The sequence below is a fragment of the Leopardus geoffroyi genome, chromosome D1, assembly GCF_018350155.1.
Source record: "Leopardus geoffroyi isolate Oge1 chromosome D1, O.geoffroyi_Oge1_pat1.0, whole genome shotgun sequence".
Lineage (NCBI taxonomy): Eukaryota > Metazoa > Chordata > Mammalia > Carnivora > Felidae > Leopardus > Leopardus geoffroyi.
In genome coordinates, this window is record NC_059329.1 from 109,974,719 (window position 1) to 110,000,943 (window position 26,225).

General features: G+C 49.9%; 1 protein-coding gene across 6 annotated transcripts in view; it reads right to left on the bottom strand.

Moving 5' to 3' along the window:
* Window positions 1–26,225, bottom strand: part of PC (pyruvate carboxylase) — a 101,449-nt gene that overhangs the window by 28,661 nt on the left and 46,563 nt on the right. Inside the window, exon 1 of one of the 6 annotated variants that reach the window (XM_045485966.1) lies at window positions 21,343–21,467. The exons of the other annotated variants lie outside the window; for them this stretch is intronic. Within the exon in view, the coding sequence (XP_045341922.1) occupies window positions 21,343–21,345 (3 nt within the window). The 5' untranslated portion in view covers window positions 21,346–21,467. Of the gene's footprint in view, window positions 1–21,342; window positions 21,468–26,225 lie in introns of those variants that run through there. 6 annotated transcript variants of the gene reach the window in all.

Genomic DNA, 26,225 nt, shown 5'->3' on the forward strand with positions numbered 1-26,225 from the left:
CTGGGCTCCGCGTGGGATGCTCTGCAAGTGCTAACTCACATAATAGGCTCCTTATCGCTCCCTTGTACAGATAAGGAAGCAGGCAGGTGGGATTAAGTTACAGCCCAGGTCACCCAGCAGGCTGCCCTCCAGAGCAGGAGCTCTGATCTCTCAGGGCACATGGTGTCATGACCAACCAGCGAAGTAAGCTGTGGCCTTTATCAGAGGCACAGTGTGACAGGCACTTGGAAACCAAAAACCAAAAAACCGACTCCTGATAAAAACTGTGTCACTGGCCTGAACTTCCTGCAGGGCAGCCAGTGGCTCTGCACTCCCCCCCACCCCCCCCAGGGCAGGCTAACAGCGCCAGCAATCATGTGTCCCCGATAAGCTAGGACAGCTTCACTGACTCCAATAAATCATCAAAATGTCCCTAGACATCTGAAGTCCCACGACTTCCGACCAAAACTACATCTCCCAAGCTGCCTCTTGCAACCCTGAGCAGCACAAAATTCTGGTGTCGAGCTATCATCGTCCAAATTTTGGTCCAGACAATATGACCACTGTGCTCAGGGTGTGTGCGCTCCCAGCCAGAGGAGCCTGCTGCGGCCCAAGTGTCAGGCCCCGGAACGTTCCTTCAAGGATCTGTACTGCATCCACCCTAAATATCCCTGTTCTTTACACAGCACCTCCTGCAGCCTCAGAGGACAGCTGTGGGCAGTTGGAAAGGGAGGCACATTCGGAAGGGAAAGCCATGGCCCTGCTTTGGGAGTACCTGGCTGATGGCAGTCTTAGAAGCAAGCCCACAGTGTGGACTGCCCACCCCCAGTTCCCAAGCCCCTTAGCACATCCAGGTCAGAGGTGTGTAGGAGGGCAGCCAGAGGGAGTGAGGAGAAAGGACAGCGGCCCAGAAACAGGCCTCAGGAATCTCCAAAGTAACTAACAAGATTCCTATCCGTCTACTCTCCCGACCCTCCCAGCACCAGTACCATTATCGTGCTCCTTCCCCGGCCCCCAGTTGGCCTCAGCAGTGCCAGCAAAAGCAGGTCAAAACCAGAAGGAAGGAGTTCTTGGCAGTGGACTCCAGCCGTAGCAGAAGCGAGCCTCTGATGGGTGGGGCTGCTCTTGGGGAGTTTTCTCTCCAAGCAGCTCTGCACTGTCCTCAACGTGTCCAACGGGGCCCCAGGGCTGGCGGCCAACAGAGACAGATGAAAGGAAAGGACTCCGTTGGACTTTGCAGGCAGCGGCAGCTGGTATTGAAGCGCCTGAGAGAGGCTTGACTAAGGCTGAGACATCTGGGTAGGGGGAGCGGAAGGGAGGACAGGAAGACAGTGAAGGTGACAGATGAAGAAGAAAGGAAAGCGAGAATACCAAAGACAGAGACAGGAGTAAAAACAGCACGTGGCCTGGGGCCGCACAGCCGGCTCCTACCCTGAGAGGCCACTGTGGTTCAGAACCAGCCGACAAGGCTCCACAAAACCCCCACAGCCCCTGATTTAAGGCAGCAGGCAGAGGGGAGAAGGTGAAACGGCCACACTGGGACAAATGGCACTGTGTGGGCTGCTGGGATTTGTGGGCAGGGGGACGGAGCAGGCTCAGAGAAAGGGGGTGAGCAAGGGTTCTGGGCCTGCAGGGCAGCAGCAGGGAAGGACAGGGATGAGGAGGGGGCAAACTGGCGACAGAGTGGCTGCCCTGTCCCAGCCTCGGTCAAGGGCAGGGACACTTGCAGGTTGAACACTGCCCCCTGGTGCAAAAGGAGAGCTACGGCCGACCTGCTTGCCCAGGTACCAGAACGTCAGAAGGCCACTTGCCCTGATTTCTCCACATCCTTTAGACTCACTCAGAAGGGCATTCCTGGACACCCAACCTCCTTGGCGAGCTCAATACCCGCCCTGGGAAAGATCTGTCATTGTTCTTGCCACACCCTACTGTCCTGTCTGTGGAGGATGTGGGTGAGGTCACATCTGTCCTCGGAAAGGAGCAGTTAATGTTGTAATGATTCGTTCACCCACCCCACAAGACATTCTAAGGACCCTGGGGACAGGATCCTCAGTCTATTTTGTCCTTCACTGTTTCCCTAGCACTCCATACTGTGCCGGACACCGAGATTAAATGTCTCGGGAATGAATGAACAAACGAACGAATGAATAGGTCACAAGAGTTTCCAGAAACATTTTGGAATGCTGAGACAAAGATTAATACGGCCTGGTCCCCCCTAGGATCAGCACACACAAGTCAGCGGGACATACAAGTGCCCCTTACACACAGATTAGAGCCCAAAGTGTTGACAAGGATGTTTAGTTAAAAGGGCAAGGTCAGAAAAAGGTGGGAACCAGGAGGGCTGCGCAAGGCGACCGGCACTAAAGCCTCCATTCTGGACAGTGGCTGGATAGTGGCTTTTCAGGGAGATGGGACACCAGAACAGAGCAGGCATGCAGGCAGTCCAGGAAGCTCCCTGACCCCTTCACAGCACAGCACTCCGGCTGGAGAGTCACGCAGGACCTCCTCCCCACGGGCTTACCCAGTTCACCCTAACCCCAAGATGGCAGGAAGTAGATGCCACTGTATGGGCTGAACTGAGTCCTCCAAGGAGATCTATGCAAGTCCCAACCCGCAGCACCTCAGAATGTGACCTTAGTTGGAAACAGGGTCTTTACAGAGGTAATTAGTCAAAATGAGGTCCCCAGGGTGGGCCCTAAAGGCAATATGCTTGGTGTCCTCATAAAAAGGGGAAATTTGGACACAGAGAAAGACACAGGAGGAAGATCATGTGAAGACACACAGGGAGAAGACGGCCATGTGTCCAGAAAGATGCATCTATAAGGATTGCTGGAAAGTACCAGAAGCTAGAAGATAAAGGAAAGATCCTCCCCTACAACTTTCAGAGAAAACAAGGCCCTGCCGACATTGATTTTGGACTTCTGGCCTCCAAAACCGTGAAATAATAAATCTTTGTTATATGTTTGGGGACTTTGCTATGACAGCCCTCGGAAACTAACAGACCCAGGTTCCCCACTAATGACCAGAACCTACAGACACCCTAAAGCCAAGGACCGGGGAGCACCGGTTGTTAAAGATGTCCCCTTCTCTCACCTGCTCATCCTAACAGAGGCCGCAGCAGGGCCCTGAGAGCTTGGAGCTGTTTGGGATCGTGATCAGCGCCCCCACCAGGGAGGGCCGAGTGGGAGGCAGCAAACACGAGCAGTGAGCAGTGCCAGCACGACCAGTGAGCAGGAAGACCTCCGGAGGGACACCGGGCCAAGTCTTCAAGGATGAGGAGGAGGGGGAGGTGGTTCAGGTGTGGGGCAGCCGGAGCCAAGGCAAAGGAGCAGCCAGCCTAGTGGATGTCCACTGAGGCCAGAGGCCAGGGTGAAGGTGCTCAGGGGAGACCAAGGGCAGACACGTGGACTCTGACGCCAGGTCAGGGGCTCGCGTGCACGGCAAGGGGCGTGGACTATATCTCCAAGGTCAGGAGGTGCCACCAAAGAAAGCAGGCAAGGGAAAGAGACTTGCAATGTACAGGGACCACTCGGGTCGTTGTGAGGAAGCTGGATCTGAGGAGGCAAGGCTAGAAGGTAGCAAACGATGAGGAAGATGTTCTAATGTAGGCAGGAGATCGTGAGAACCGAACTAAGAAACGGGGCGCCATCGGACGGCCAGCACCTTTCAGATGAGGGGTGGCAGCCGCAGGTAAGGAGGACTCTTGGCTCCTGTTTTAAAAGCGGGATGAACGGTGGTGATGCCAAGTTAAAGAACAGAAGCGGCTGTAGGTAAAGACCAGTGAGGAAGAGCAACACTCGTGGCCCCTGTGAGGGCCATGCGGTCCCGGGTCCTCTGTGGTCAAGTCCTGAGTTTTCCCAACCTCCCCCCCGCCCATGATGGTTCCCTGAGCCCCTAGGACACAGGTGTGGAGCCCCAGGAAGTGAGACCCAGGCAAGCCAGATGCTCTGGCCTCCAGGCCCTGCAGAGGCTTCACCTGGGGGCAGGGAGGCAGACAGAGCCCAGGGAACTGGGGAAGGGAGGCCAGGCAGCACGGGGATGCTGCAAACCCCTCCCCTTCCACAAAGTGGCTTCCAGGCTGATGAGGCAGCAGGCAGCGAGGACCCCTCTCTAGGAAACCAGCAGCCCAGGGCGGGGCTGCAGCAACCAGCACCTGGTGGGCACCGGGGAAGCAGCTGCCTCAGTCTCCCCTCCAAGGCCGGTGGCCCTCGAGCCCCGCTGTGCTCAGGTTTTCCAACCCACATCCAACTCAGTCTTCAGCATGAATGGACAGCCAAGATCCCCAGCTATTTGAGGGGATCGCCCCAAATTCACCAAGACAAATGGGGAATAAAAAACAGGGAACTCTGGTAATATGGAGAGCAGATAGTTAGAAAAAAAACTATAATTAATCTCTGAGAAGTAAGAGAAGCTATCGCATTGAGAGGCGGCAGCTATTTTAAAGGCAACGAGGAAGAGCTCTAGGAAATTAAAAATAGAGTTGCAGACATTTTTAACCATAATAAATAGAAGAAGGAGAAGACAGTCGAGGACATCGCCCAGAAAGCATAACAGGAAGACCGGCACATGGCAGTCCCGGGGGCCAGGGACGTGCATTTCGGTGGCGGTGGCAAGGGCACTCTGAGGTGCCAGCGCGACACCACAAGTCACAGCTGGCAAAGGGACCGGAAAGGCTCCACCAGCTTCCCGCATGAGTTTGCTGGCCAGACCGTCACAAATCACTGCAGCCTTGGTGGCTTAAAGCAACAAAGATGTATTCCCTTTTCGTTTGGGAGGCCAGAAAAGTTCAGCATCAGTTTCATGGGCCCAAATCGAGGTGCTGGCAGGACCGTGCTCCCCCAGAGGCCTGGCCGTGGGGGGTGGTGTCCTACCCCACAGCCCCCAGCTTGCAGCCCCTGCCAGCTGCCTCTGTTGTGGCCACATCCCTCCAGTCTCGGCCTCTGTGGTCACTTGGTCTTCCCTGCCAAGTGTAGCCTCATGCCTCTCTCTCCTGAGGACACGTGTGATGGCATTCAGGGTCCCTGGATAATCCGGGATCACCTCATGTCAAGGTCCTTCACTTCATCGCCTCTGCAAAGACCCCTTTTCCTTATAAGGTGCCACCTACAGGCTCTAGGGATGAGGACCTGGAGATCTTTGGGGGCCATCCCTCAGGCTACTACACTTTGGAAAAGGAGGAGAAGGTCTTCAACAGTGACACAGCGCCTGAGGCTACTTTTGAGGGAAGATGTCCTCCAACCTAGAACGCTCCACCCAATTAAACTACGAATCAAGTGTGAGGGCAAAATAAAGACCTTTTAAGGCATGCCTGGCCAAGGCAAGTTCACTGCCCAGGAGCCCTGGTGCTGGGGAAGCTCCTGGGAGAGGGGCACTAACAAGACAAGGAAGTAAATAAACCAAGATGAGGAACCTGGGAGCTGGCATAGAAGGAGGTGAGGAGAGTTCTCTGGAAGATGGTGACAGAGCCCAGAGAGCCACCGCCTGGGACATCAGCAGAGGGAGGGGAGTTCCAAGAGAGGGCAGGAAAGGGGAGGGTTAAGTAACCAAAAAAAACCAGGCTGCATTGCCTCCAGTCCCTGAAAGAATGGAGAGGAGATGGCAATTTACAATTTAGGGATGAAAAAGAAGGTAAATAGTAACTCCAGGAAATGGAGAAGTCACACAAGAAAATGTTACCATGTATACATTTGGGGTTCACCAATGTGAATATTTACTTGATTTGAATACTGTAAAAGCTAAAAATGTACTTTAACAAAAATGGTCGCCTAACCATGCTGGGAATGGAGACAGGGAAAATGGGTACACATGGGGGGGCTGGGTGGGTGGTAAAACCAGCTGGATCTTCCACAGCAGAAGCCCAGCCCACCACACGGAGTCAAATGCTCTGTGCAAACAGGGTGTAAGCAGCTAGGAGCAGAGGGTTTGTCTCTGGAAAGACAATCCGGGAGGGCGGGTCGGACAGGGGACTTAGTTAGGGGGGTTTTACAGGCCTCATGACACAATTTGACTTTCCCAAGTGTCCACATGTGTTCTTTTGATAAAATTACGGTTAAATTTAGTAAGAGGAAAAACACACTCTATGAACAGCTGCAATTTCTTTTGAGGTTCTTCCAGTCTAGCCCCCCACCCCTTTCCTCCTCCCCTGATCCCTAGAGGCTACCAGCCAGGTACTGGGGTGGGGGGGGAGGGTGCTCCCCTTTGTGGATTTTACACTGATTAGACACATGTGTGCCCAGATCATACACTTGTGTTTTAATTTTTCCATAAATGATACACTGTCATTTTTTAACTCACCTTTTTCACCCAACTTATTTGGAATCTTTCCACACTGGTACAAGTAGATCTAAATGATTAATTTTAACAGCTGTATAATAGTATATGTACCACAGCTTATCCATGCCCAAATGAGGGACACAGGGGTGGTCTCCAAATTTTAGCTATTAAAACTGTGATGTATAGGGGCGCCTGGGTGGCTCAGTCGGTTAAGCGTCCGACTTCAGCCAGGTCACAATCTCGCGGTCCGTGAGTTCGAGCCCCGCGTCGGGCTCTGGGCTGATGGCTCGGAGCCTGGAGCCTGCTTCCGATTCTGTGTCTCCCTCTCTCTCTGCCCCTTCCCCGTTCATGCTCTGTCTCTCTCTGTCTCAAAAATAAATAAAACGTTAAAAAAAAAAAAAAAAAAAAAAAAAAAAAACAACTGTGATGTATAGATTGACAAATGGATCACTATTGAAACTGAGGGACTGGTACCTGAAATTCACTGTACTATTTGCTCCATTTTTATGTATGTTTGAAAAAAGCCATAATAATGTCAATTAAAATGTTAAAAATGAATAACCCTGAATCCATATATAAAACACGCAGGAATTTCTCCAGGGCCTACACCTAGTATTGGAACTCCTGCCTCAGATTGCAGGCACTTTCTAAACATCAATACTGCCAAACAGTTCTCCATAGCAGTTGTCCCAATAATTCATGCAGCTGCCAGAAGCACAACAGAATTTCTATCTCCCCACATCTCTACCAAGTCTTCTACTGTCAGACTTGTATTTTTGTCAACCTCATGGGCAGAAAACCATTTCCCTGATTATTAGGCAAGCTGGATATTTTCTCAAGATTGCTGACATATTTTCAAGCTTTTTCTTTTATGGATTGCCTGTTCATATCATTTGCCCCTTTTTCTGCTGGACTGCTTGTCTTCCTCTGAGTTGTAATAAGTCTTTACATATATTAGATATGAATCCATTCTCTATTATAGACGTGGCAGTTATCTTCCTGCAGGACAGAGTAGTTAGCAAGCTCTAGGAAGAGGAGAGATGAGGACGTGGGGTGGGCGGTAAGAAACGAGCAAGCTCGGGGAAGGGTTCCGTGGCACAGGTGAAAGACTGGCCTTGAAGTGGATACGGAACACCTCCCTCCTCTGAGACTGAAGCACCTACATTTGCTGGGACAGTCCCCGTGGAAACCTGCCACAGGCAGCTACAATATGCAGGTGGTCGAGACCCGGTATCACCCACTAACCTGATGCACTGACCCGGCCAAGGCCTGAAATGACCACTAGCTCTTGCACTGTGGCTCTCCGGGCTGAGAAGCCCGGACACCACATTCCAGGAGGCACAACCGGAAGAGTAGCAGCCCAGGAAGACAACTCTGCAGACGGCAGGACTCCCTGTTCACACCCAAACTCCCTGTGAGCAGCAGCTGCTCCAAGAACCAGAATAATGAGTCCAAGCTGCACCACAGATGAGCGATACTCAACTTTAAGAAAAACGCCTGGCCAGTCCCAGCGGCCAAAGATACAGACTAGACAAAGCAGTGGCATTTCCCTCTGAGAGAGTTTTAAAAGAACTCAGGCAGTTTTCTGAATGAGTTGGTTTGGGTCACGTGACTTTTGGAAGAGCAAAATGTTAGCCTGACTGCACGACACTTCTTGAACTTCTGTTATGACCATCTGTCCTCAGAAAATGGGGAAGCATACAGTTTTATACCTGTATTTTGTCATGTGCCTACAAAACGCTGTCTTAATATTCTTTCTTTAGAGGAAAAAAGGCAAAAGTTAAACACGTTTGGAGTTTCGATAATAAGTATGTTTTACGTTACAATGTACCAGAGACCAGAGACATGGAGCCCTCAGCACAACCTGGCCAAAGAACCAGCGAACAGCAAGACCGAGAACTTCAATCCCCTCCCACACCCCCGACTCAGTTCTCAACCAACATAAAACCAGCTGAGGGTGGCTGTTCAGTTAAAATCTGATTTTCAGATAAATAGCATTTTTTTCAAAGTGTAAGTGTATTTCATGCAATATTTGGGGCACACTACAAAATTGTTTGTTGTTTACCTGAAACTTAGATTTAACTGGGCATCCTGTATTTTATTTGTATTTCACCCCACCGAGCCAGCAGTGCTGAGGGCCCGACTGGGTCTTGGGAGGAAAGAAACATGTCAAGAGAGTTCTCAGATGCTGGCATCACATCAGAGGGCAGGGATAACACTGGTTAAGATGCCAGGGGTCCAACTGCCTGAGTTCAGATCAGGGCTCCACCAAGCTCACTGACTCTGGGCAAGTTGCTTAAGCTCTGGCCATCAGTTTCTCATCATAGCGATGGCAATGGCACGTAGGGTTGTTACAAAGATCAAATGAGTTAATGCTGGTGAAGTCTCAGAGCAGTGCCTGGTATATAAGCAGTCTTTATTATTATAACTGTCAGCTCCCAGTACTACAAGCTGGACTGCGAGGCTGGACCTGCTTCTGATGGACGGAGGTGGCAAGGGAGGGGTCGTGAAGGGAGAGCCAGAGGACAGCCGAGGCCCAGTCGGGGCCGGGGCTGTTCCATGAAGCAGGCTGTTCATGGAGATGACACTCTGAAGCACGCCTTGACGCCAACAGCCTCCTTATAACAAGACGACCTGAGAAACAGGGTCCGCCTGCCCAGCCACATCACGTCATCGCGAACCCACCACGAGCCACACGCAGGAGGTGCGGCTCGCTCCTGCTCGTGCCCGCTGGCTCCTCGCCTCTGCTTCTGTCCAACTCTGTGCTCAGTGGCATAGCACTGGGAGGCTGTGGTCAGTCACAGGGGGCAGCTGTATACCACAGAAATCGGCAACCTTGACGATCAGGGCCCTCTTCTCCCCTCCCGGGGCCATCGCTGAAAGAGCACCGAGATGGCCCAAGTATGCCACCTTGATGCAGAGACAGGCGGGGGTGGCTGAGAGAATGACGCCCCTTCTCCATTTTCCCTTTTGGCTACAGAACTCAAATAAAGAGGCCTCTTTCATTTGTAAAAGCCTGATGTCCGAGGGCTTGATTCAGTTAAAACATGAGGGTGAGCTAAGGAAGAAATGAATTTGGCACTCTCTCCACGTCTTAAGGAAATTCAGAAGCCGGGGGCGCCTCGGGGGTTCAGTCAGTTAAGCATCCGACTCTCGGTTCCGGCTCAGGTCATTATCTCACGGTTTGTGACATTTAGCTTCTCACTGGGCTCTGCGCTGATGATGCAGAGCCTGTTTGGGATTCTCTCTCTCTCTCTCTCTCTCTCTCTCTCTCCCTCCCTCTCTCTCTATCTCTCTCTGCCCCTCCCATGCTCACTCGCTCTCTCAAAATAAACTTAAAAAAATTTTTTAAATTAAAAAAAAAAAGTGAGGTTCAGAAGCCACTCTGCAACACCTATTAACCTGTGAGAATATCAAAATAAAAATTCTTTCGATAATCTCATTTAACAACATGAAAATTATTCTTTTGTTCCGACCGATTCCTTCGTCCGTATCCTTGAGGCCTTTTCCTCCCCTCCCTCTCTTCTTAACCAACATAGGCATGTGCAGGTTGAAGTGTGAGGACTTAAAAGCTACTGGATGTACACATCAAACATCTATTCTAGAACACAACTTACCCCCCCCCACCCTCTTCCTGCTCCCCCAAATGACACACACCCCCAAAAGCCCAAACCAAACACCTCTTCCTGTCTTTCCCAGGAACTCGGGCTTCAGTTGGGGGACCATCTTCAGCTCTTCCCTCTCCTTCACCCACCATCCGGTCAAGGAGGCCTGTCAATTCTCTTAAAGCCCCATGTCCTCCTTCCTTTCACTTCTACTAACACACCCTAGATCATCCCCTTCATGTTACTTCAACTACTGCAAAAGCCTACTAACCGTGACCAACCACTAACCTTGGTTAGCTTTACCTACTGATCCGTGCCATGCTATATACTAGCGATCGTCTCCCTAAATACACGCATTATTTCACTCTCCTCTTAACACACCCCCACTCTCCCCCCCACCCACAGGTAAGCTTTCCTTCCTGCAGACCCTCTCTGCAGTGCAGCCTGCCTTTTCCAGCCAGATTGCCCATCAGTCAGTCCTCCGCCTCCTGAATCTTTTAACTCCAGCCCAACTGCCTCCTCTTTGTTCCCAAAGAATCCAAGCACCCCCCCCCTCCCTTGGAGCACGTCTTCCCTGAGGCACCCCCACCTGAACACCCTTCTCCTTGGGCTGACCTGTGCAAAGCCTGCTCGTGGCTGGATTATGTGTCTAATTTTCCTTCCTCCTGAAATCCCACCAAAACTTGAGTGAAGAGTTTTTTGTTGTTCTTAAGGCTCTAAAGCCCCTAGGACAGAGAGACCAGGAGAGGAGACCACGGCAACATCACTGTGGAAGCCAGAAGGCAGCTCACACCATCTGATGAGAAGGCCTCTATCTGGGAGTGGGAAGGGTGCATACCCACTGGTTTCCTCCTACGGAATCCACCAGAGGCCAGGGAACCGTGGCTCCAGGTCCCCAGTGCCTAGGGCTGAACGGCTTTTCATACAGCTAGGGACCAACCCCCTCCTGCCCTCTCCTGAAGACGGTTTACTCTCTGGAGACAGTAAAGCCCAGGGTCTACATTGGAGGATATGAGGCATAGCCGAGGGCCTGGGCACCTTGTCAAAAATGGTGGAGGAAGGTTAAGTAAGCCCATGCGTCCTGTCCCCTTACCCCACTCTGCTCCTATAACACAGCAGCCGGCCCTTCCTCTCCTCGGAGACCTGACCCAGCTCAAGAGGGAAAACCTCAGGATATTGACGCTGAGGTTCCCCAACAAATGGCACAGGCATCAGCCACCATGCAGGTCAGAAACGGGGCTCTCAGGCAGCTTTTAGCCCCTGCTAACAATCATGAGCTGGCCACCAAAGGTCACCGGGCGGCTGAGGACAGAGGCCTTCAAATGGAGAGACCAAAGGAAAGTAGCAGAAAAAAGCAACTGGGAGGAAACAGCCTGAGCAAGGAAAAAAAAAAGGAAAGAAAAAAGACAGACACCCATAATATCCTCAGAGAAATCAAAGATTACACCAGCAAATCAACAGACAACTACACACATATTGTTAAAGAACCATTCAGGCAGCAAAAAGAGTTCTTGGAAATTAAAAATATGACCGGAGAAACGAACAAACGAATCAACAGAAAGAAGCCAAGGTAGAGGAGACTTCCTAGAAACGGAAGCAGAAAGACAAAGAAATGGAAAACAGGCCCAAGAGTGAAAAGGGACAGACCAAGTGCTCCAGGGGCCAAGTGCCAGGAGTGTCAGAACAAGAGAACAGAGGAAAAATGAAAGATGTCAAGAAACTCCTGATGTTCAAGACAACATCTCCACACAGAAGGACACACCATGAGCCGACAGGATGGATGAACCCAGACACACACCAGGCAGGTCGTGAAACTTCAGGTCCCGGGAGCTTTCCGAAAAGGGGGAGAAGGAAAAAGGACACAGAGAATCAGACATCAGCAAGGTTTTGGATTTCCCAACAGCAACTCAGGAGGCCAGAACAGTACAAAGCAATCCTTCAAAATTGCAAAGGAAAAATGACTTCCTTTTCCAACTCCTTATCCAGCTCAACTACCAATTACTTATGAAGGTAAAATGAAGGCAGGGGCTGCCACGCCTGACTCTCCCTGGCGCTCGACACTTCTTTTCTCAGAAAGCTGCCTTGGAGGAGCTCCACCCAAGCAAGGCCACGGACAGGCCCACAAGGGTGGCAGGAGCTGCAGCGAGAGGCGGCAGGAGACCCCGGGGAGCACGCACGTGGGGAGAGAGGGGCGCTGGGTCAGGCAAGGACCTGGCAGGACCCCTCCGTGGGGGCACCCCGCCCTCCAGGGGACCTAAAGGGGAAGTGGAGCCAGCATTCCTGCTGGTGGGACCCACGGCAAACCGAGCCGAATGTGACTGCAAGGCACAGAGGCGGCATGAGTGACACCCTAGCCCGAGCTGTCTGTCCCCAAGCACCAGCAGGGAAATATGTCAAACCTGCCCCACTGACAGCAGTTCTCCTACACAGACACACATTTGCTTGGCTGCGGGTAGAATACCCTAGAATTCCCCCCAGCAGGTGCCTCTAGGGAAGAGAGATGAGGAAAAGGTTTATCTTTCACCATTTACCCTTGTGACTTCACATCATGTAACTGATTATTCACGATACGAAGTAAATGCAACATGTGACGAGGGGATCCTCCTACTCTCGCGGCCCCTTCCTCAGGGAGGGGTCCCTGGTTCCGCACCCACACCGCTGAGCCAGGAGGATGTCTGGTGTCCCCTTCCCGCTGCTTCTCACCGGGCGCTAGTTAGCTAGTGCTGGTTAAGGCTGGACCTCAAGCTCTCTCTGGTCAGGTGTCACTCGTCTCTGCACTTGTTCCAGCAGCGCGGCAGAGGGATGTTCATTTTCTGCCTTTTGGATACCAGGCCCCTTCTCGTTCGCCTAATTCACACTACAATCCCAGGGGGTCGACCCTCACTTCACTGATAAGAAAAATCCACCTTGGAAAGACCCACAGGAATAGCCAGCTCAGTATCACCGAGCCCATCCAAATCCACAGCCCCTGTTTTTCACGAGAGTACCCAGTTTGTTTGGGGCCTGGTTCACAGCAGGGTTCCAGAACTGTTTACCTGAACCAAAATGCAACTGGGTTGGAATTAAAATTGTCTAGGGGGTCTTTCCATGCTCTGAGACCCAGAAAAAGAGGCCAAGAGCTCAGTGGCAGATGCAGGTGGCATCTCTGCCCAGCGCCAGCTGTTACAAAACAGGTAAGAGTTTCCTAAGTCACAGACTTAGCCTACAGGGGACTAGGTCCTTGGTGGGGGAGAGGGGGTGGCATTCAACAGTTTATGGAGATAAATAATCACATACCATAAAGTTCACACACTGTAGTACAATTCAATGGCTTTTAGTACACGGAGTTGCACGTCCATCACCACAATCAATTATAGAACATGTTCAACCCCCACCCCACCCCCACCAACTCCCAGCTCCCCCAGCCTCTCGGCCATCACTAACCTAACTCTCTCTATGGATTTGCCTATTCTGGACATCTCATATAAAAGGAATAACAAGGTCCTTTTTCACTGGCTTCTTTCACCCAGCCTAAGGGGTTCAGGGGCCATCACGTTGCAGCAGGAGTCAGTACGTCGTTTCTTTGAATTGCCACGTAATGTCCCGCTGCACAGATAGAACACATTTTATTTATCCACTCATTAGTTGGTGGACATTTGCGTTGTTTCTACCTTGTGGCTATTATGAACAAAGCTGCTATGAACATCTGGGAGCAAGTTTTTGGGTGCGCGTGTGTTTTCATCTCTCTTGGGCAGGCATGTATTAGCTGGCTCCCATGGTAACTCTATGTTTAACTGCCAGACTTTTCCACAGCAGCTGCTCCATTTCATAGTCTACCAATTCCTCCACATCCTCACCAGGCCTTGTTATTATCTGTCTTTTTGATTAGCCATTCCAATGGGTATGAAGTAGTATCTCATTGTTTTGATTTACATTTCCCTGATGGCTAATGATGCTGAGCATATTTTCATGGGCCATCTGTCTATCTTCTTTGGATAAAAGTCTACTCAGATCCCTTGTCCATTCTTAAGTTGGATTATTTGTCTTTTTGCAATTGAGTTGTAAGAATTCTTTATATATTCTAGATACAAGGTCTAGATGCAAGTTCCCTCTGAGACATGAGATTTACAAACATTTTCTCCCATTCTTTGGGTTACCTTTTTGCTTTTGTGAGTGTCCTTTGCTGCACAGAAGTTTTTAATATTGAGGAAGTCCAGTCAATTTTTTTTTTTTATTGTTTGTGCTTTTGCTGTTGTAGATTAGAAACCACTACCTACCTCAACATCACAAAGATTTACGATTGTTTCCTTCTCAAAGTTTTATAGTTTTAGCTTTTGCATCCAAGTCTTTGATCCTTTTTGATTTCTGTCTGTGGTGTGAGGTAGGGGTCCAATTTCGTTCTCTTGCATGTGGATATCCAGTTGTTCCTGTACCATTTGTTGAAATGGCTATTCTTTCCCCCATTAAATTGTCTTGGCACCCCTGTCAAAAGCAAACTGACTCTAAGTGTGACAATTTACTTCTGGGCTCTCAGTTCTATTCCACTGACCTATATGTGTGTCTTTAGGCCAGCACCACACTCTCTTGATTACAGTAGCTTTGTACAAAGTTTTGAAATCAAAGTGTGAGTCCTCTACTTGTGTTCTTTTTCAAGATTCTTTTGGGTATCCGCTTCCCTTGCATTCCCATGTGGATTTTAGGACCATTGTGTCAATTTCTGCAAAGAAAGGCAGCTGGGATGGTGAAAGACTTTGCACTGAATCTTTAGAACAATTTGGGGAGTACTGCCATTTTAATAATATTAACACTTCTGATCCATGAACATGGTGTGTCCATTTATTTAGGTTTCCTTAAATTTATTTCAACAATGCTTTAGGCTCTCGTAAGTTTTACACTTCACGTTTTTTGTTAAATTTATCCCTAAGAGTTGTATTCTTCTTGATGCTATTATATATGGAATTGTTTTCATTTTCAATTTGTTCATTGCTACTGTATAGAAATATAATTGATTTTTATATATTGATCTTATGTCCTGCAACCCTGCTAAACTCCTTTATTCATTTTAATAGATTCTGAGTGGATTACTTGGGTTTTCCTATACGAGATCGTGTAAGCCGCAAATAAAGATACTTCTTTTTTTCCAATCTGGATGCCTTTCATTTCATTCTCTCTCCTAATTGCCTTTGATGACCAAATTTAAACTGGTGACTAATTTTGATTTGGAGGTAGCCCCTTCCCAGAAGCAGCAGCTCCTCTGACCCACAGGAAGCCAGAGCCCTCATTCCTGTGCTTGTCATGTCTGTTAAGTGGATGTTTCCACACCGATTTAGCCTTTAGGAGAGGCTTCCTGGTTGGTTACTCTCCACTCACCTACCCACATCCCTCTGGCCCTGCACCTAGGGAAGCTGTGACGTGTGAAAGGGCTCCCTTTGCAGGGTGGCTTCCCACAGGTTCAGCCAATGGGAAGCACAGGAGGAGAGGCAGCATGGGTATATCTTTTCTATGGGCTTGGGTGCCACAGTCCTGACTGGGTGCATCCTGCCACTATGACAGTCCCTGCTGGGCATTCCTGCCTCCATGCTGCCAACCCTCCCTGAAGTCTAGAGGAAGCACTATTTCCTCTCCCGACCCTGTCAAGCCTTGTGGAAGTGATGGCTTCCCACTGCTGTCTGTTCTGGGTGCCTCAATTCCCCTGGTTTGGTGCCTGATTTGCCTTGCCTGATTAATTCAGTTTCTCAGAATCAGTGTGTGACCTCAACCATTCCTGGCCAGGCTTTACTGCTATTCTGCTAGATACCATGTCCCAAGCATCCCTCTGGGAGGAAGGGGTAGAACCTGGCTCAGACAACTTGGTTTTCTGGGTAAACTGATCACATAAGTGCCCAGTCCATGAGCCAAGGAGACAGTGAGGAAATTCAATGGCAAAGTGCTTCAGTGCCCAGAAGGAAGGAAGTAAAAAGCAACTCACATAGGATATGACCTTGACCATGGCTGCTGCTGCTTATTCTCCCTATTCTTGATCCCAGGAAAACATACCTTTGCAGGCCCCTGATCTGACCTTTCACCCTCTGCTTTGGAATTTAAGCACAAAAACTGGACTAGAGGCTTTTCCAAGATAGAGTCCTAGGCATCCGCTATTGTTGGTTTTACCTTTTTACTTTTTACTTAAATGAAGTTAGTTAACATACAGAGCAATATTGTTGGTTTTATCCTAACGACCACAGCCATGTGGCAGCATGTCAGAAGCACTGATAACGTGTGCACGGGCTACGTGCTGCACACCATCTCATTTAATCACCCAAAACCTTATCTGGAGGGTTACGGCCCCAGCTTTGTAAGTAGGGAAACAGAAACTCAAGACAAATAGCTTGGTCATGGTTTCAAAGCCCAAAGGCACCCATAGTCCAGTCCGCCCATCATCCCAAATGGTGCCTCACCCCTGGCCTTAATTCCCAGGAGCCCCCTGTGGACACCATCCTGTCCCCTTCTTGCCTCTTGACCCCCAACTACCCTTCCTCAACCATCACACTTGCCCTGGCCACACCTCGGCATTCCATCACCGTGTGAAGGGCTGCCTCCTCTCTCTAGCTGGCTCAGTGTCACATCTGGGCCACCCCCTCCACCACACTTTCCCTCACAGGTTAACTGTGCCTCGTCACGGTCAAGCTGCCCATCCGTGGACTGAGCACCCAACTGAGTGGAAGAGAAACTTCCCCTAGGGTGTTCCGGAGTTCCTCAGAAACAACCAGAGGCTCCCATGCTCACAGGGGCCTTTACCCTGCCCTGCACACCCAGGGAGGAGGGGAAGGCAGGGGAGGTGATGGCAGGGGAGGGGATAACAGGGTGCCTGCCAGGAGCTCCAACCCCTACCCTACTGGGCAGGTTCTAACTTGCCAAGACTCCCTTTTCTGCTCTGCTGGCGTGTTCGTCTGAATACAATAGTTTCTCCCCAGTGTTGAGGGCAGCATCCCAGCTGAGAACTTCAGGCTTTGTGGGAACCGGGCTTTTGGGACCTGAGGTAGTAAGTGAATTAGGAAAGACCCAGGCGGCAGACTGCCTTTCCCATCTTCTCAGTCCCAACCCGAAAGCTACCTACTCCAGGCCGTCTCCTCAGTGCTGCCACCCTCCATCTGAGGGAAGAGGTCATGTGGTACAATAGTTATAAAAACAATAATAACAGCTGTAAGTGTCTGTAAAGTGCCAGGCCCTGCACTAGGTCATCCCCCAACACTTATGAGGTGGGTATTGTTGCGTTTGGCGGTTTTATTGACCTGTAACTTGTATACTATATTTAACAAACTGGCTCTCTGCAGTTTATAAGGTACTATTTATTTATTTTTAAGAGTCCAGTAAGTATTTTTTGTTTTGTTTCGTTTTTTTAAATGTTTATTTATTTGAGAGAGAGAGAGAGGGAGACAGAGAATCCAAAGTGGGCTCCGTGCTGACAGCAGAGAGCCTGATGTGGGGCTTGAACTCACAAACCATGAGATTATGACCTGAGCCAAAGTCGGTCGCTTAACCAACTGAGCCACCCTGGCATCCCAAGATACTTTAAAAGACACTGTCATTTGCTACTAACATCAACCTTGCCTAGTAGGAAGGGCAGGCATTACCTTCATTTTGTTTATTTTTTTAAAGTTTTATTTATTTTGAGAGAGAAAGAGAGACAGAATGAATGGGGGAGGGACAGAGAGAGAGAGAGAGAGAGACAGACAGAAGGAATGGGGGAGGGGCAGAGAGAGGGAGAGAGGAAGAATCCCAAGCAGGCTCTACACCCTCAGCACAGAACCCGATGGGGGCTCAAACCCACAAACTGTGAGATCATGACCCAAGCCAAGATCCAGAGCCAGATGCTTAACCGACTGAGCCACCCGGGTGCCCCATCTTCATTTAATAGATAAGGAAAGCCCCACTTGCTGACCCACATCACTTCTTGAACTCCTTGCTGCTGCTGACACCACCGTGTTCTTTCACACAACACACTGTGTTAACAGTCCCAGGAGCTGGGAGGGCAAAGGGAAAAGCAGCCAGGGTCCTGGGGGGGGGGGGGGGCGGTGAGGTCTGGCAGGAACCTCCCTCTCTGCAGGGCAAGAGAAGCCTAGACATGGTGCAGGTGGGGGCCAGATGCTGCTGTGATTCCATGGAAAGGGCAAAGTCTTAGTCAGAAAAGTCAGGTTCAAATTCCAGCTTTGCCACCATCTGGTCGAATGACCTTGAGGATCACTCCACCTCTCTGCACTTATGTGACATAGGGATAGAGGAACTACAGGATTTGGTTTTCCTCCCTGACTCCAGGCACACAGTACCTAAAACCCTTGGGATTTCCTGAGTGGTAGGGGAGTCCAGAACAACTTTTCTTATTCATAACAACCCCCTTTCAAAGGCATCTGAGCTGATGCTAATGAAGGCGCTCCTGGTGAGCCTCTAGATAGCTTTGGGAACAAACCATCTGAGTAGAAAGCTGGAACTTTCGAGCCCCACATGGGGTTCTGGGCTGATGGTGTGGAGCTTGGTTGGGATTCTGTCTCCCTCTCTCTCTGCCCCTCCCCTAGTGTCTGTCTGTCTGTCTGTCTGTCTCTCTCTCTCTCCCTCCCTCAAAAAAATGAACAAACATTAAAAAAAAAAAACTTTTTAATTACCAAACCTGAGATGGGGATCACAGTCATCTCCAACTTATCGCTAGTTTGTTAGAGGTCCAAAAAGGCAATCGCAAAAGTCCTGCAATTAGTGTCTGAGGTGGGTACTGTCTCGTGCGACTGAGCGATTCACCCATGATGTCTGTGCTAACTCTGGGTAGTGTCAGAACTGAATTGCATTGAAGGATTCCCAGTTGGTGTCTACAGAAAACTGGAGAACCAGTTGGTGTGAAGAAAAAACCACCCATATATTTGTTGTCAGAAGTGTTATGAGTAGAAAATGGCTCAGAACCTGTTAATCCATCAATGGAACATCAATCGCAACACAGAGGATTGACAATTAATCAACCTGCCATAAATGAAACCTCAGACCGTTCTCCTTCAGTGTTGTAAACTATTAAGCCTCAATACATACTCCAAGGGCAATGATTAGATTTCATACAATTAGAGCCATCAAATGTTTATTGAGCACCCATTGCCCATAACACATACTTGAGAGACAGAAGATAAGCTAACACATGGCCTCTGCCTTCAATGAACTTTCTGAGGGCACCTGGGAGGCTCAGTCGGTTAAGTGGCCAACTCTTGATTTCAGCTCAAGTCATGATCTCACAGTAGTGAGATCTAGCCTCTCGTTGGGGTCTGCACTGGGCATGGAGCCTCCTTGGGATTCTCTCTCCCTCTCCCTCTGCCCTGTCCCCACTCACGCTCACGTCCCCACTCACGCTCATGTACCTGCACTGTCTCTCAAATAAATAAACAAACAAACAAACAGATATCTTAAAGCCTTTCAAAAAAATTTTTTCCATCTGGTGAGGAGACAAGACTAGCACATTTGAAATATAAGGGATTGGGGTGCCTGGGTGGTTCGGTTGAGTGTCCAACTTCGGCCCAGGTCATGATCTCACAGTTCATGAGTTCGAGCCCTGCGTCGGGTGTCTCTCTCTGCCCCTCCCCTGCTCTCTCTCTCTGTCTCAAAAATAAATAAACATTAAAAAAAACTTTTTTTTTAAGAAATATAAGGGATATTAAACAGCCAGCATATGTAAAGGAACTGTTTGGAGATAAAAGGGAGATGGGGGAAGAGTAAAACGGTTGAGGACACCTAAGTGTCATGGAGGAGGGGCTTGATCTGGGTGCAGAGGAAGAGCCCATTCCAGAAGCCCCAGTGGGTGGTGGCACCTGGCCCACAGGACATCAGCACCTGCTCAGCATGGACCAGTGGTGAGAGGCAGGGCCAATCAGACTTTCCCTGTAAGCATGGTCTTGCCTGATTAGTTTAGAGTCAGGGTCGGGTGACACCAAGTAGATGCTGATCAGGTGAGGAACCAACAAAAGATGAAACTGGAGAGGTTTAGTGAAATGGTAAGCAGAGAAAAATTGTTCATTCCTTCACTCACTCAATATTGATTGAGCCTTTGCAATATGCCAGCTACTGTTAGGCACTGGAGATACAGCTGAACAAGAGAGAAGAGGTCCCTGCCTGCATGAAACTGACTATTTCCTTCTAGTCAAGAGGAGATCAAGGGCACAAATGAGATCATTCCAGACCCAGCCACTCAGATAAATTAAGCACTGACTGTCTTCTTGCCTCAGACTTCCTCCTGATGACAGGACTCCTTTTGAATCACCCAACAGAGAATAAAGTCCTAGCAGCCACATCCCTCCATCCCTGGTCCAGAACACAAGGAGAAAAGGCACATTTCTTACCAATTTTGCTCTGGTAAGTTTGGGACAAAGCAAAGGGAAATGTAAGTCCTCCTTCTCACCTGTTCCTCAAACCACACACACACACACACACACACACACACACACACAACCTGTTACTCCCTTCTTGAATTTTTTTTTTTTAATGTTTATTTATTTTGAGAGAGAGAGAGAGAGAGAGAGAGAGAGAGAGAATCCGAGGCAGGCTCCATGCTGACAGACCAGGAAATGGGCTTGATCTCACCATGAGATCATGACCTAAGCTGAAATCAAGAGTCAAATGCTTAACTGTCTGAGCCACCCAGGCACCCCTCCCTTCTTGAATTCTTATCCAGACCTGGAGGAATCTGGCCTGTTTGCAGTGGAAGATAACCAGAAGCCATTTCAGGCCTGAGTTTCTCCTCCTCCTGAACCGAGGGAAAGGTTTTCTTCTAAGCAAAAGTTGTCTCCCTTTGGATCTGAGCAGTGGGTCCTGCTCAAATGCCAGAAATCTGTTCTCCCAAAATGTGGGTAGTTACATGCTTTCTCTTCACTGCTGTCTAGAACGTAATCACAAACTCAGCTCTTGAAGAGAACGGATCTTGGCCCTTCCGTTTCAGATTCCTGAAGGAGAGCCAGGCCTCCCTGTTCTGCAGCTCCAGAGCATTTCGTCAAGGCCGAAACTGGCCAAGAAACTGGGGCACAGCACGTGTGGATCCCTGGGCCCCTGATCTGGTGCTGTACTAAGAGCAGACCCTTCTCCTGACCACTTGCCGCTTCACCATTTCCACAAGGGACCCCAGTCAAGGGAACCACAGGGCCTTTCCCCCAGATATCACCACCACACAAAGGCACTCGGGCCCAGAGCTCAGAGACCCTAGGCCCATCTTCCTCTATCCCCAAGTCCTCAGGCAGAACCCATTTCCACTGGCAATTAGGGTTTGCCCACTTTGGGCTCCTCGGTTTTGTCCATTCCTTTCCAGAGCTGTCCCCACAGGCCTGTGAGCAATGATCCAGCCCACCCTTCCCCTGGATTCTTGTCTCTAAGGACTGTTCCCAGAATCCCTCTGCCCTCTTCTTTCCTAAGTAGCAAGTTCCAAAGGGAAGAGAAACAATCACCACAGCGTGTACACAGCCCCACCCGGGACAGTGTGCCTATGACCGCTGAGAGGTGGTCCTCTTACCATTACAGGTGGTCTGCAGAGCCCTAGGGAGGCCACGGCGTTCCTGGTACTGGAATACCCAAATCTGGGCCCTCTACCCGCCGCCTGTTTATAATTGACGCCGCCTGTTTATAATTGACATTCTAGGTTAAGCCTCCGTCAATGACTCTCTAGAACTATCCCCTCCCTACAGCTCAAAGGAGAGAGCCAATCTCTGGCCCAGGAGTTGACCTTGAACAGCCTGTTTGAGGGAAGGGAGAAAACAAAACCAGGTCAGGGGTGAGCTGGGAGAGGGCAGTCAAAACCACTGCCTACAGATTAGCGGAAGGATTAAAGGGCAGTGGTGTTTGGCTTTTACAAAGGAAAGAAGGCCAGGGATAGGAGAGTCAGCCAGATGTGAGAGCTTCTGGCCTAAGAAAAGGAGCAGAGAAGGGAGCCTGGGTGGTTCAATCAGTTAAGCATCTGACTTCGCCTCAGGTCATGATTTCATGGTTTGTGAGTTCAAGCCCCACGTTGCGCTATCTGCTGTCTGTGGCGCAGAGCCTGCTTCAGATCCTCTGTCCCCTTCTCTCTCTGCCCCCCTCCCCTGCTCTTCTGTCCCCTTCTCTCTGCCTCTCCCCACCCCCCATGTTCTCTCTCAAAAATAAACACTAAAAAAAAAAAAAAAAAGAAAGAAAAGGAAAAGAAAAGAAAAAAAAGACAGGAAAGGAGCAGAGGATCTGACAGGAGAAGAAAAAATGAGGAGTTTGATGTCTTCTTCCTCTTGCTGAGACCTAAGTCTCAAGTTGCCCCTCTGGGATCTGGAGACACCTTGGTCCTTTCTCCTCTGGGGCCAGGACACAGGATTCCTCACAAGGGCACATGTTACCTAGCGGCTCTTATGGGCTCTTGGCCTGGTCTGACTTCATTAGCAAGGTTTTCAAATGCTTGAGCATACTATTAAACCCACTCAGACCGATGCATTTAACACAGTGTTATCCCCACGACCTCTCCAGTCCTGAATAGGGATACAGCTCCTACCCCCGGATGCCACCCCATTCCACCAAAACAAAAACCAGCCCAGGCTGAGCTCAGACAAGAGTTCTTGGAGGAAGCAGTCAATAATGCACATCTCTATCTTTGCTTAGCTCCCTGAACCCGAGGTTAATGAGTCAGAGAGGCTTCTCTGCTTCTGAGTTCTTGCTCTCTGCCAGGGCGGGGGGCATCCAGAGAAGGAGGAGGGATAATCCAGGGATGGTCCTGCTAATGAAATGTGGGTGCACCTGCTCTGGGCAGAGGTTCTAAGACAGGCGGAAGTCCGAATGTCAGGAGTCTCTGGGAGACCTACGAGTTAAATGCAAACTCATTGTGGGAGGGAACCTGCTCACTCCACTGGGATCCAGGACCTCACCCTGCACAGGTACTCTGTTCCCACCTTGTGCCCGTCTTTCTCCAGAGCCGACAACAAGCAGCGTTCTGCTTCCAAGGAGGGGTGTTAACCACTAATAAACCCTGACAAAGGCAGGCAGCTGCAGATCCCGGAAGAGGAGGCCAGTGACACTCCGGAGGGGCCCTGCCCAGGAACAGTAAGAGTAGAGGGTCGGCTGGAATGCCGAGGCGAGAAACCGGCAGAGGCTCCCTGCGTCCAACACTCTGGCTTCCGAGCCGAGACAGGCCTCATCCTTCCCCGGCATCAGGACAGGACAGGCACCCGGTGCCGCTTCCCCGGCTGGAGGCGGAGCAGTGCCACGACTCCCACATCCACCGTGACACTGCCGTCTGGCCGATAAACTGCTGAGAGGATTAGCCGAAGGCAAGAGTTGGCATCAGGCTGGCACACAGGTCTCGGCCTCATCCAGGGGCAGGGCCAGCAGTGAGACTGGTCTGAAGAACATTCTACAGCATGAGATCATAGTCCGGTGCTTCACATACCTTACTTCAATCTCCTTAGACCACGGAGAAGACAGGACAGGGACATTTATCCCCATCGACAGAGGGGAACTGAGATCTTCTCAATACAAGTGCAGAAATAGGTCCGAGAGGGACCGGACAGTCCAAGGCTACAGGCACAGACTGTACACAAAGGCACAGACTCTGGGCAAGAACCCCTGGACATGAAGTGACCAAAATCAGGAAAGATGGGAATCCCTTCACCAATGCTCTGGATATGCTGGCAACATGGGTTCAGAGATGGGTGGTCCTTGCTGCTCACGAGGATAACCAGGCAAAAGACAAGAACAGGGCTTCACGGTGAGAAGGACCTGGGTTTGGGTCTTAGCTCTGCTGTGTGACCCTGGGTGAGTCCCTTCACCTCCAAGTCTCAATTCTGTCATTTGTAAAATGGGCATCAACAACACGTACCTTGCAGGGCTGTTTGCGAAGGCTCAATGGATCAGATTATGAATAGCCAGTTTCTACTTCCAACTGTTCCCAATTTTTCTCACAAAAGTAGAACCTTCTTCATGAGAGAGGTGGGCAGACAGAAAGGAGAAACATATCCTAACATTCTACCGTTTCTCCAACTTGTGTTAATCTTCCAGCATCAAAGAACTCAAGAAGGACGAGGGTTAAGGGGAAAGGCTGGTGGTTGAAGAGGCTCCGTTAGATGGCTGGGTACGTACCCACCTCTCCCTGTAATCTTCTCCCAGACACCCGCTGGCATCACAGAGGTGCTATGAAATCTGTACCTTTCTTCCCATAGCACCCAGGTCTGGGACGAGATCCAGGAAGTAAGTCACCTAGCTTTGAGTGGGAATAGTCCCAGGAGCAGAGTCCTGCATGCTGAGAGGAACTGAGAAGACCTGGGCCCATCTAGGGTCAGAGGAGACCGGGGAAAACTTCCAGGGGCACTGATGCCACTCCCCACGGGACACTTCTCCAGCTGCCTCTGCTCATGCTTCATTTCTAGCACATGCAGATCAGGCAGAACAGTAACCCTCACAGGTGTTCCTGCTCCTCCAGATAGAAGCTGCTTGAGACGCGGCCCATGTCTTACTCAGCTCTGCCTGCGGTGAGCATTTCACAGGACCAAAAATATCACCACCGGCGGCAATGGTGGCACCGGGTTTTCTGTTGAGCCCAGCACAGCCTGCCTAGATGTCTCTACCAGCAGTGGGGGGACAGAACGCCTGAGGGACTGAGGAGTGGTCCTTGCCCTCAAGGCATTCAGGGCCAAGGAAGACACTAGACATGTAAAGAAGTGAAATGAATTGCTCAGCACGGTGACTACAGTAAATTGCGTTGTATATGTGAAAGTTGCTAAGAGAGTAGATCTTGAAAGTTCTCATCACAAGAAAAACAAATGTGTAACTATGGATATTAACCAGACTTACTGTGATCACTTCACAATGCATACAAACATTGAATCATTACCCTGTACCCTTGAAAGCAGTATGTCAATTATCCCTCAATAAAGAAAAGTAAGTGAAGTATGGCGGGTGCTGTCATATAGAAATGAGTAGGGAGGGTGAGGTCCTAAGAAGCAGGTGTCAGGTCTAAGCTAGGGGTAGGTGAAGGGGGAATGGAGTACCCAGAAGGGCATCACAGAAGGTAGCCTGAAAGATGAGGAGAGGGACAGGTGGTCTGGAGGGAAAGGAGGAAGGGCAAGCATCCAGGAAGAGGGAGCCATGTGACAGGGACACCACCTGGCTTTGCGTGTTCACAAGCCATGCACAGCTTGGCGTGGCTGGGGCGGCAGGTGCCAGAACAAGGCTGGGGAGGAAGACGAGCTCGCTGCATCACAGCGAAACATAATCATCTGTGCCACGGCTTTCAATCTAAGCAGAACAGCCAGCATCAAAAACTGCAGCAATTAACTTTCTATACGATTGTAAAACACTGCCAAGGCCACCAGTTACTATTATTTCATAGTTTGGGTGTTTTGTTTTGTTTTGTTTTGTTTTGTTTTGTTTTGTTTTGTTTTAGAAGAACAGAAGTGGGGGGTAAGGAGTCAGGGTCTGACTCAGTTAAACCAATGGCAAAGATATTCACTGCTGTTCTGGTCCATGGGTCACTCAGATGTGGAAACAACAGTGTAGACCCTGGGTGTGACAGACCAGATTCAGCAACTCCAAGATGGAACTACCTCTGTCTGTGCTCTGCTCTGGGGGTGGAGACGTGGCAGACAAGAGGCAGATCTTGCATCTGTCCCACACCACCAGGGCAGCTGGACCCCTCTAATGGCCTTGGTCCCCCATTCTTCTATATCACCCCAAATCCAGCCCCAGAGGCATTAAGGTTCTACCACTTCTATGAAGCAAAGCAGGAAGGTAGAATGTCTTTCCTTCATTCAAAAGCTTGTAGGGGCGCCTGGGTGGCGCAGTCGGTTAAGCGTCCGACTTCAGCCAGGTCACGATCTCACGGTCCGTGAGTTCGAGCCCCGCGTCGGGCTCTGGGCTGATGGCTCAGAGCCTGGAGCCTGCTTCCCATTCTGTGTCTCCCTCTCTCTCTGCCCCTGCCCTGTTCATGCTCTGTCTCTCTCTGTCCCAAAAATAAATAAACGTTGGGAAAAAAAAAAAAAAAAAAAGCTTGTAAGGAATGTCCACTGGGTAATGAAAAGGATGCTAGGTGCTCTGAAGAAACAGAGGGAGAGAATCACCCCCAGAAAGAAGCAGCAAGCCACTCGTTTTGATAGCAGCTCCAGGCCAATGAGCAGATGCTTCTGGACTGATCCAATTCAACCCTGGTGTTAATGAGCTTCACAATTTCTAAGACAGCCCCATTCCCTTCGTCCTCCCCACAACTCCCTCTTTCAGTACACGGTGTTCAATGTATAACTCACTCTTTGATTTGGGAGTTTACATGACCCTTTGAACTTTCCTCTCCTGGTCTATAAAATGCAGAGTGATCTGAGTCATCTTGTAGAGCTTCTCTGAGAACTTAACTAGGTCACGTATTTTGGAAATACCTAGGAGAGTCTGGCACAT